Source organism: Eublepharis macularius, chromosome 6 (assembly GCF_028583425.1).
Source record: "Eublepharis macularius isolate TG4126 chromosome 6, MPM_Emac_v1.0, whole genome shotgun sequence".
NCBI lineage: Eukaryota > Metazoa > Chordata > Lepidosauria > Squamata > Eublepharidae > Eublepharis > Eublepharis macularius.
In genome coordinates, this window is record NC_072795.1 from 619,630 (window position 1) to 631,049 (window position 11,420).

General features: G+C 59.1%; 1 protein-coding gene across 2 annotated transcripts; it reads left to right on the forward strand.

Moving 5' to 3' along the window:
- The first annotated feature begins 2,083 nt into the window (after positions 1-2,083).
- Positions 2,084-10,600, forward strand: APOD (apolipoprotein D). Of its 2 annotated transcripts, XM_054983691.1 has the most exons (5): positions 2,084-2,139; positions 5,662-5,812; positions 6,058-6,179; positions 8,814-8,902; positions 10,041-10,600. In XM_054983691.1, the coding sequence occupies exons 2-5, from the start codon at positions 5,690-5,692 to the stop codon at positions 10,274-10,276; spliced, it is 570 nt and encodes a 189-aa protein (XP_054839666.1). In that variant the 5' UTR covers positions 2,084-2,139; positions 5,662-5,689; the 3' UTR covers positions 10,277-10,600. The 2 variants fall into 2 exon arrangements, with proteins under 2 accessions (XP_054839666.1, XP_054839665.1); XM_054983690.1 differs by lacking the exon at positions 2,084-2,139 and having other exon boundaries at positions 5,401-5,812.
- The last annotated feature ends 820 nt before the right edge of the window (positions 10,601-11,420 follow it).

The following is an 11,420-nucleotide window of genomic DNA, read 5'->3' on the forward strand; positions in this document are numbered from 1 at the left end:
CGCATTTTGCCATTGCTGAGCCAGTTTGGTGTAGTGGTTAAGAGCGGGGGGCTCTAATCTGGAGAACCGGGTTTGATTCCCCACTCTTCCGCTTGAAGCCAGCTGGGTGACCTTGGGTCAGTCACAGCTCTGTCAGAGCTCTCTCAGCCCCAACCACCTCACAGGGCATTTTGTTGTGAGGATAATAATGACACACTTTGTAAACCGCTCTGAGTGGGTGTTAAGTCACCTCAGACCACAGGTGGCCACCCAGGGGCTGAGAGCAAAGGGCTGCACACCCTTCGGCCCCGCCCTTTTGCTCGGCCCCCTGGCCTCATGCCCTTCAAGCGCCTGCAACAGGAGGGGGTGGAGGCGAGGCACAAATGAAGGCGCAGCAGCACATTCCCAAGGCTTTGCAGGAGGGACCCCGAGGAAGCCGCAGCCCAGCCCTCATATGGGCCTGTGTCAAAGGGGCTGCAGTGGGGCCAGCTCAGAGCAGGGGCCCGGGCCAGGCACTGGAGGGATCCGAAGTGCTGGGGAACGGTTGAGAACCCCCCTGCTTCTGCAAAGCAAGATGGGGACTGCCCAGAGAGCTGCCCAGCGTCCCTGGACTCGGCGTTTGTGCTTCGTTTCCCCACTGATCAAGCTCAGCTGGGTGCAGAAAAAAGGTCCCTTCTGCCCACAAGCGAAAGACAGCCTGGCAAAATCTTACCCATTCCAGTTTCTCTCCGTTTGTCGTCAGAACAAGCCAGTCAGTCTCTGCCCAGTGGACCTCCTCTCCGCACAAGGCAAGTGATGGACCAACCCCCCCCCCCAGCAGTGCTTCCTCCCAAGGGGGCTGGGGGAAGATGCCAATGGACAAGGGGGCTGAATGGGCTGAAGATGCCCTCTGGCTGAGCGGTTCAGAGACACCCATTCCGTCTCCCAGGTGGTGTTGTCTTCAGGCTGGGCAGAGCAGGCCTGGCAGCAGCATCCCTTTGATATGGTGCCTGAATTTTGCCCCTAGCCTCTCAGAATGGGGCATCCTTTGCCACGGCTCGAGCCACAGGGACATTTCAAACACAGTCCAGACCCGACTGGTGGTGAAGGAAGGCCGTCACTCCTGGTTCCATCGGGTGGTTTCTGGTGTGGGATGAACGGGCCAATGGAGGGGCAGGAGAACAAAGCCGGAGCCCCCAGAGGGAGGTGCTCTTCAGTATGGCTGCTTCCCCCAAGGGAGCACGGGCGGGCAGGCAGGGCACATCCCTGGCTTCAGAGGAACTTTTTGCTGCCCCAGAAGACTGGTGCAGTGGCACCCAGCCATGAACGGTGGGGTTGCCAATCTCTTCTGGACTGGAAAAATGGCTCTCCTGGCCCAGAGGCAGCAGGTATCACCTGCCCCCAGACCTGGGTGGCTTAGCTCCCTCCAGCATTCACCCCGCGGGAAGGGTGCCGTGGCCTGAGGCAGGAGCTACCTGGTGAAAAGCCCAAGGCGGGAAAGCAGGCCTTGACATGGGTGGGGGTGCCAAGGAGTAAACCAGCCCAGCCGCAGCCTGCGGGTGATCGCTGCCCTCTGGAAGCAACGCAGTGGGGACTGAGCCCAGCAGCGCCGGGGCAGCCTCTGCCCTCCTTGGTTGTTGACTGCCTTTGAGAATGCAGACAAAGGACGGGACATCCCAGGGCGCTGTGGCCCCTTGCCCTGGGGGGCTTCACTCCCCTTGAATGGGCTCTGGCCCTTCTGGGCACAGGAAGCCTGGGGGACGCATTGGGGCAAGCACGGGGGCAACTACAGGCAGACCTCCTGCCCGACTCAGGGTGGCTGGGGTGTGCCTCGCATTTGCTGAACGAGTGCCTGGTACCGGCAAGGCTGCGGCTGCGGAGAGCACACAGCCTTCTTTGACGAGGGCAGAGCCAGTCATGCGGGAGGGTGGGAAGTATGCTGGGCTGGGCTTCTTGGCTGGGCAGAAGACTAGGCCCTCTGGCTTGGCACCGGTAGCTGCCTCCCAGCACCAAAGGGAAGGAGAGGGTGTGGTCGTGGGGCACTGAACGAACCCGGGTCCCAAGCAGGCTTATAAAAGGGTGGCGCCCCATCTCCAGGCACTCTCACTGCAGAGCCCAGGGGAAGACTGTTTGCAAGGCTCCGCTGGAGAAGGCACCCCCCAAGGCCCCTGTTCAGCTGAGGTAGGCCAAGCCTGCGCCCCTCGTGTCAGACCGCATCTCCCGGGGCACCCTGGGGGAAGGAAGGCCCGTAGCCCTCGGGGTCTGCTCCGGAATGGCAGGGGCTGAGCGTTTTGCCTTGAGGAAAAGGAGAACTTCAGGGGGCGCTGCCAGGCTGGCTGATTTGCCAGGGCTTTTGAGGTCTTTGAAGGGCAGGCATCTTTTGGGGAAGGGTGAGGTATTATGTTGCTTTTAATTTGGAAATTTTAAAAGCATTTTGTAAGCCACCTTGAACTGCATGGAAAGGCAGGTATAAATTCTTTAATAAATAACAAATATAAATCTGCATTTCTGTCAGTCAGCACCCACGGGTTCTGCCAGGCCAGGCGCTGTATGGAAGGGACCCACCAAGAGGTCCTCCCCCTGGGACCCAGCGCCTCGTTGCGTGTGGCAGCCACTGATCCAGGGGACTCACCGCTGAGGAGCTGCTTATTTTTTGACACAGGAAAGCTTCTCCCGTGTGGCACAGAAGGGCATGCGTGGGGCAGCTGTGGCACAGACCTGGCAGCCGCCAGCTCCGCTGCCAGAGAGAGAGCGCCAGTGACCAAGGCAGGCAGCCGAGCTAGGAGCGGAGCCTGCAGCCGGAGCGCTGCCCGGGACTCGCAGGCTTGGCTCCTGGCCTGTCTCCCCCACCAGCTGAAAAGAAGGCGCGTAGCGGCCGGGAGGGGAAGTAGCCGGAAAACATGTTTCACTAACAGGCCAGCAGCCTCCAGGTGTTCCCACCCCTCTTCCACCCCACCCGAGCACCCAGTGTGGGGGCACCAAGGGCAGGCGGGCAGGCAGGCGGGCAGGCTTCTTCTTCTACTGTCATCCCCTCCATTTGTCTAAGAGTGGACAGCGATACCCACCAAGCCCCCCTTGCACCGCAGACTCCGTTTTGCCCTGTGAGCTGTTCTGGAGGGTCTGCTGCCACCCCACCCCTTAACAGCTGGCAAAAGTGGTGGCGTGGTGGGGGTTAGCGGAAATGGGCTGGGTGCAGCCCCCCCCTTCCGTTGTTATTCAGCCATATTGGCTGGGAATGTGGCTCTTGACTTCCCGAAGGGTGGATCGCTTCTTCGCCTCTCCCAGTACAGAACCAGCCCTCGTGTCTCTCGTCTCTAGTAGGGAATAGGATCGCTCCAGTCGCACCGGGAGGCCCCAGCTCACAGTGATTCCTGGCCCTTGACAGTGCTGCGTCCATTGTTTGTTTATGTACTTACGTGATGAGACGCCTTTCCTGGACTCTCCAGGCCAGGATGACACAACGCGATTGAGCCGGGGAGTGTGCGGCTGCCTGAGAAATGCCCGGATTCCAGATCTGAAGAAAGAGGGGCTCTCTGGGCGAGGGGGGCGGGGGCATGAGGGCCACAGTGGACTTGGTTAGAAAAGGGTAAGAGGCGCCCTCTTAACTGAATGAGGGGTGTGTGGAGGAGGGTGGCGCTAAGAACAGAAGCACCTCTGGGGCTCACCTCCCCATTCGGCCGAGCTGCCCGCAGAGCTTCAATGGACCATCGAGACTGGGGTCAGGTGAGCGTCCGAGTGGTGTAGTGATTAGGCTAGGATCCGGGAGACGCAGGTTCAAATCTCCAGCCCGTCATGGAAGCTTGTTAGATGACCTGAGGCCAGTCACATGCTCTCAGCATAACCTGCTTCACAAGGTTGTTGTGTGGATAAAAAAATGGAGGAGAACCCTGTCAGCCTCTTCAAGTTCCCGTTCCCCTCCATGGTACTGGCACCTCCGTTCTCCAGACACTGGGCCAAGAGCCGTCTAGGAGGGAAACCTGCAGCCCTGATTTCTGGCTGGGTTTTAAAAAGGCAATTCCCAGTCTGCAGGAACATCTTGAAAACTGTTAGACTGGGACGGAGTCATGTGTCAAAAAGCTGAAATCCCTGCCAGGCCTGGCCAGGCTATGCCAGACTGCCCCAGCCTGGACCCATCCCCAAGCAAAGAAATGTCGAGGTTCGTTACAGGTAAAGGACGGACGAGCCGTTCACCTTTCGATTCTTTTCTGAGTGCTTTGCCTCGCCTCGTGCTGGTTCCCCGGCACCTGAGCTTTCGAGGATTTATGGTTAGTTATTCCAGGCGGGCAGGACGAGAGCCCGGCGGCCCCTTAGAGACCACCAGGATGCTCAGAGTGTGAGCCTTCCAGAGCTTCAGACAGGAAAGCTCCCCCCCCTGGAAATCTTGCTGGTCTTGAAGGGGCCACTGGGCTCTCGTCCTGCTGTTTCTGGCAGACCGACTCGGCTACCCAGCTAACTATTAAAGACTCGTTTTACTGACCATTTCTGGGTGTTCACTGAGGACTACTTGAGGAGTGTGTGTTTTACTCAGGGCACCACGGCTGCAGGGGCTGCCCGGGCCGGATTTGTTAATCCTGAAGAAGTGCTGCTCTGAGGGATGCAGAGGGAGAGGGATTGGAAGGGGGGGGGAGGAAAAGCCCACAGGCCTCCGTTTCTGTCTCACACACACATGTGCACATGGACAGGTTTTCTGGCACGCAAAGAGGAGCCAAGTCCAAAGAATCCTTTTTCTGGAATATGACTCCCCCCAAGGGAACGTGCGGGGTTGGGAAGGGGAAGTCTTTACAAAGAGCCCGAGCCCCTTGGTTCTTGGCAAACCTCAGCTCAGGGCGGCTGAGGACCAACGGAGATGGCACGGAAGTGGGTGGCCCAAGTGAGGCACGCAGGGTTGGGATCTCGCGTGCTTGAGAGATGTTAAAAGGCTGGGAGGAGGTGTGAGAGGCCCAGCCTGGACCAAGGCCATGGGGGGGGGATGGGGTTTAACTCCTCCACGGAGTGTTGCGTTCCTTACCTCAAGCCCCTCCCTGAGTTGTTGTTTACTCCACGGGGGAACATTCAGGCCCCCTTTTATCTCCACTCGATGCTTCAGTATTTATGGGAGTTTAACTGACAGCTTTCAGCAAGAGTCTTGTCCAACAGCACCTTAAAGACCAACAAGATCTCCAGGGTCTGAGCTTTCGAGAGTTAAAGTTCCTTTTGTCAGATCCAGGTAGGAAAACTGCTTGTATCTGAAGACAGGAACTTGCCTCTCAAAAGCTCAGGCCCTGGAGATCTTGTAGGTCTTCAAGGTGCTGCTGGGTTAGAATCTTGCGGCTCTACTGCAGACCAACAGAGCGACCCACCGGATAGGCTTCACCAAGTCGTGGTGGTGTTTTTATTTTGCATGCACTGAAATGTATTAGTTCCTCCCAGGAAGGCATTTTGTCAAAACACCAGGAGCAGCATATCTCAGTGCAGCAATTCCCCTCCTCCTCCTCCAGGGGCTCACGGAGGGTCCCTTGTCGTTTTGCTTCCCCATCTGCCTTTCTTGCATGCTCGGACTCTGAAGGCTCCCCTTTGTTGTGGACTGTGGCTCAGCATGGCTGCCTTGGGAGTCTTCTTGATAAGCCTCTCTGTATCTGCCGGGCTGGGGTTGGCTCCGCCATTCCTCGGCTGGCCACACAGCCACAGAAGCCTCTGGGCCCAGCCCTCCTCCTTTCCTTCCAGAAAGGCCCTTCTGCTCCCGCCGGCCACCATGCTGGGCAACTTGATGTTGCTGCCCTTTCTCCTCGGATGTCTCCGCATGACCTCAGGGCAGACCTTCCACATGGGGAAGTGCCCAGACCCACCAGTCCAGGAGGAGTTCGATGTCGCCAAGGTAGGAGGGACGCTTCCTGCGTCTTGGGGTACCATTGCAGGAAGTGCACCGTCAGCCTGAAGTGTGCCAAAGGCTGGCTAAAGGGCCCCGCTCGTGGGAATGCATTGTCCCTCGTGGGGCAGAGAGAACTGGCCTAGGGCTTAAAGACACCCCCTTGCTGTGCCTTGCTTTGGAGGAGCACGGCTGCACCACTCTCTTGGCCATCTTACAATGTTTAAACTGGTAATATGTTTGTTTCTCGGTAGTATCTGGGGAAATGGTACGTGATTGAAAAGCTGCCATCAAATTTTGAAAAAAGCGACTGTGTCCAAGCCAATTATTCCCGGAAGGAAAATGGGAAGTTTAAAGTGGTCAACAAAGAACTTCTGTAAGTGCCTCTTGCGGGATGGGGGGTGGGGAGACGGAGAACACTGCAGTTTCATGGCTGAGTGGAGAGAATTGGGATGCACATGCATGCGTCCCATGCACTGCTGCTGCTGCAATGCCTCACAGCCACGTGCATGACAGAAGTTTCAGCCTGGGTGCGGGTTCTTCCTCTTGGCCTAAGAAATGTCCCAGCAGCCACTTGACTCTCGATGGGCATTTTGTTCTTTGCTCACTCCGAGGGCAACCAGATGCCTTCTGGCTGCCTGGCTGCCGGCCACCGACTTAGGCAGCTGGGGCTGCAGAGCCTCAGGTGGAGAAGGGGCACATCACGTGCTCCTAGAAATCCCCCCTCCTTTGCACGAGGTTGCATCGTGCAGGGCACACATTTTGACTTGCAGGTACAACGCATAGAAGCTCAGTCATGGGAAATTTGCCAGCTTGTTGCCCTCTGGCAGCTAGGTGGGCCTGAGCAATTGTTGTCTGCTGTGTTTTAAAAGGGCCCCCTGCCCCCCCCCCCGCCAACCCGGTTGTTTGACGATTCTGTCATCTGCTCCCGGCTTGGTTTCTGCAGGAAATGCCTTTCTGACTGCAGTTTCCTGCTGCGTTTGCCGAGTTATTCGACTAGCGAGACCAAATTTCCGCCAGGTAGAATAAAAGGGCCCCCCGTTTTATAGGCATGGGAAGCCCTGGGAGGCATTCGGCAACCAAGCCCGAAACTTTGAAGAGCTCCCCGATATGTATGGATCGGCTCGTTTTATTGTAAACCACTTTAAGCAACAAGGAAAAGTGGCTACAGGAGTCTATGGATATACACAGAGTAACACCGGGCATCGTGCTTTGGGGGACCATGCGGGGGAGGGGGGGGTCACCTGTGGCTGCCATGCAGAGGTCACAGCTGTGTGCGGGGCAAGGGTGCAGCCGTCCACCGAGTCAGTCCTCGGGACGGTCAGGGCCAGAACTGCTTCCTTCGAGAGGGAAACTACACGGGATGCCCGACACGTGTTCTTCATGTGTTGGTTTCCTGCAAGTTCCCTTGGGATGTGTAGTGAGCAGCCGCTCAATGCAATTTTATGGCAGGAAGAAGAGGGAGAGAATCCCTCCCATGGCTCGAGGACCCTATTGAGGAGAGCAGCAGCCAGCCCCCCCCGCATGCATGCCTCGCTGTGCAGTGGTGGTACCCAGTGCTCCCGCCTCCCCCCACCCCAGCCACCAGCTCCCACGAGGGGACCAAGGGAAGGCTCAAGTCCACTTGGCTCCCTCTGGCAGGCACTGGCAAGCGCAGCTCCCCTGGAGGGTATTTAGGGAAGCAAGTAGGGGTGTGACTTTCACTTACCGGCCGGTACCCTTCCAAGGCTCCGCTCCAGAGATTTTTCAGGACTGGGTGATTCTTGGCAGGGACACCTGGGCCAGCCAGCAAGCAAAAATTGGACTACTTTGCCAGGCAAAGAAGTGCTGCATATGGAGAAGCCCTAGGTGAGCAGCGGCAAGGCAGAGCCCGCCTTTGTCCCGGGACCCTTCTCCCCCAACCGACTGCTGACTGATGGGGGCCAATAAAGGAGGGGGAGGGAGGGGTGCTCAGGATGTCATGGATCTCAAGGGGGTCTCTTAAAACTTTGCTAAAGATGCCAGATTGCCGACCACCACCAGTCCTGCTTTGGGAAACTTCTTAAGCTTTTTGCAAGCCATGCGGAAAGGAGGTGTGTGTGTGTGTGTGTGTGAGGACTGTACCAAGATTGGGAGTGTCCCGATACAGACTCACACTGGCAGCATGCGAGGGAAAACTCCCAAGTTGTCCGAGCAGGGCAGCACCCAGTTCCAAGGTTCAGGCACCAACTGGGCACACTCACGGCTTCAAGTCCAAAGGGGGATTCCAAAAACACATCCACAGGAACAGGCCAAGGTCAGGGACAAGAGAATCAATTCCAAACACGGCAGCAAGGTCAGTAGTGAGCGGACTCGTTGCTTCCACGCAGCCACTCCCTCTTCGGCTGCTTTTAAGCCTCACAGTGCTCAGCACCTGCCAGCTATCTCAGTCCTGCTCCTGCGAGCACTCATCATCACTAATGATGCTGGGCCGGTGCTGTGCTGCTAGCCTGGCACTGCGCCTTCTGGCTTGGAGGGCTCTTCTAGACCTCCTCTGGCAGCGCTCCCGAGGCTCTGGTGATGAAGGGGGAGAGCTGGCCTGCACCTGGCTTTCTGTTGCCAGCCCAGGGCTGGGAAGCTGAGGAACCGATGTGCTGGGACCTGGCTGTGGATCAGTATCTGAGCCTTCAGAGCCTGCCTCCTCCTGCAGTGCCTCTGCCACTGGCTGTGGATCTGGGTCAGGTTCACCAGCTGCCTCTTCCTCAGAGTCCTCTGAGTCTCTCTGCTCCACTGGGCCAGGTTGGTCCATGACAGGGAGGTTGACTCATTTCCTGCGCAGCGCACTTGACCATGGCTTTTCTCATTGTATCTGGAGTACAAGCACAGTCCTGACAAGAGCCACACAGAGAGCCTCAAGGCCAAAGGGGTGTGTGAAGCAGCCTCCCCCACATTCAAGGCCAGTGGCCTCTCCCCTGCCCCCCCCCCGTGCTCCCCACTCAGCCACCAGCGCCCAGTAACGCCCCCCCCTTTATTCCTCTTGCTCCTCTTTTAGGCTAGACGGCACCATCAACGAGGTCGAAGGGGAAGCCTTTCAAGTGGACCCCAATGAACCAGCCAGGCTGCAGGTCAAGTTTAACTGGTGTAAGTGGTTTAAGACGATTCCCCTGGCCTGGGGGGCCTGAAGCAAAGAGGGATGCCCCTGGGGGCACCGTTGCTGCGGGGAGAAGCCAGCAGCCTCCCGGTGTGCAGGCATCTGCATTAGGAACGGCTGCAGCACAGCACACAGGCTTCCTCGGGCACAGGCAGCGCCTCTGCAAGCCAAGCAGAAGCCGCCGCTCGTGGCAGAGCAGGGGGGGGTGGCGTCGCCCATCAGGAGCCGTTCCCCGACAGGTCCGAAGCACAGCCTGCGGGCCATCACTCACTGTCAGGTGGGCGGGCGGGGCAGCTCTCCTTTCCGCACCAGACCTGGCTCCGTGGTGCTCCTTCGGGGGCCCCCAGACCCCGGCTGCCCATTCCTCGGCTTCCTCTGAAGAGGCTCCAGGGCAAGGCAGCCTGTCGTTTCATTTCCTCCCTGCTCAGAGCCAGCCATGCTGCCAGAACATCGCTGGTCTCTTTTTCCTTCAAAGGGGTGGCTGGCGAGTGCCTGCCACCCTCCCTGGCCGCTGCTCTGCTCAACTCCGTGCCATGAGCCTGCGGCCAGGAACCACCAACACCGCCCCCCCCCCGTGCACCCGCCTTTAGAGGGAAGCCAGCGGGCGGAATTAGGGCAGGCTGCCCGGATGCGGCCCCCGTCTTCACTCTGGGGGCTGGTGGGCCCTGGTTCTGAACCAAGACAGCCGCCCTCCTGGTCCAGGGGGCCCTGGGTTTTGAAGGACACCCAGCACTGGCGTGATCAGCCGGCCTCCCCCCCCCCCCCGTGCTTCCTGCCATTGTTGAGCCAGTCTGGTGTAGTGGTTAAGATCCTTTCTGCCCTTTTCTTTCCAATGCAAAGCAGAAAAGATCATGCAACTCAACCACTCTTTGGGATGGCCAGTTTAAGGGGAAAGGGCCAGGGGGCAGCTTCTTGGGTGAAGTCCCACAGGAGAGACGTTTGGTTTTGTGGGCAAGAGGAGGAAAGCCCACTGGCTCTGCTGGAGGAAATGGTCCGAAGCAGCTGAGGCGGCAGGGTCCTCCTGGGGCGAGGGCACTGAGACCCCGTCCCACTTGTGGAGTTCTGCCCCTGCAGGGGTGCCCCCTCCCTTTCTGAGTGCCTCTCTGCCTTCCTGCTCCTCCCCTCCAGTCATGCCCGCAGCCCCCTACCTGGTCATCTCCACCGACTACAAGAACTACTCTCTGGTCTACTCCTGCATGACGTTCCTCTGGCTCTTCCACGTGGACTACGCCTGGATCCTGTCCAGAACCCCTCAGCTGCACCCAGAGACCGTGGAGCACCTGAAGAGCATCCTCCAGTCCTATGAGATTGGCACGGAGCAGATGAGGCCCACTGACCAACTGAACTGCCCTGCCAACATGTAGCGCACCCAGCCACCCATGAGCTCTCTCCCCCCGCCCCCGCTTACTAGCTTCCGGATGCCAAGCAGCAGTGTGGTTCCTGAGGACGCAGCTGGCGAGATGCACAGCTGGGAGGGCGCCCCCCCCCCCAGCCGCTGCCTCTAGTGCTTGAGGGGCCGTTGTAGAGGCCTGCCTCTTTCCCAGGGTTGTTTCCAAGGCACTCATTCCAGGCAAGTGCACGAAAACTTCACTCCCTGGCATGCAGCTCTTCCCACATGGATTCCTGAACACTCAGGGCCAAACCAGATGAAATCAGGAGTTTGGGAAATGTCGGTCTTTCTGCTCAGAATAAACCAAGGCCTTTGCACATCGTTCTGGACTTTGGTTAATATATTCTTCCGGGGGGGGGATTTCTGGAGACTGCCCTTGAGGTGCCAGGCTAACAGGGCATGGGATGGCATCAAGGGCAGAGGCACAGAGGTCTGCAGGGCCCTCACTGCTGCTTTACTTTGGCTTCTGCAGCACTCCACACCTCACACAAGTGCTTTCCTCATAACCCACATCACAGGTACCTGTTTTGAACGCAGAGGGTTTGGTGGCCAGGCTGTGTGCCTGCACAGCCCCTGCATACCGGGCGGGGAGAGCAAGGTGGGGGTCCAGGAGCATCTGAGAGACCCACCAGTGTTTCCAGGGCAGAAGAGCCCTTTCGTGGGCTTCTCTGCTGGCAGGCTGGCTGCTGCTTCGCTGCCCCCCCCCCAGGAATTCAACTCTCCCCCGGCCCAGCCACGGAGGCCTCCTCTTGCCCTCCCGTCCAGGCGCAGACAGCAACGGAACGGGGGCCTTCATGCGCCTCTGCGAGGAGGAGGAGGAGGAGGAGGTGGCCGCAGGAGGGGCAGCGGGCTCTCCGCCCGGGGGGGGGGGCTTTCCTCCCTCAGCCGCAGAACAAGGCGCTGCTCTCCAGGAGGGGGGCGCAGGTGGGTCTGGAAGGCGGCGGCGCCCCCCCCCCGGCCTCAGAGCTCCGCCCCGCCTGCCCAGCCCGACCTTCTCGCCCAGCTTAAGGGCTTCAGGGGGCCCCCCAGCCCGGCCCGGCCCAGCGTCCAGGCGGCGCTCCCCCCCCCGCCCGCCCGGCTCCAGGCAGCACCCGCGATCCTCGGGCAGGGGAGGCGGG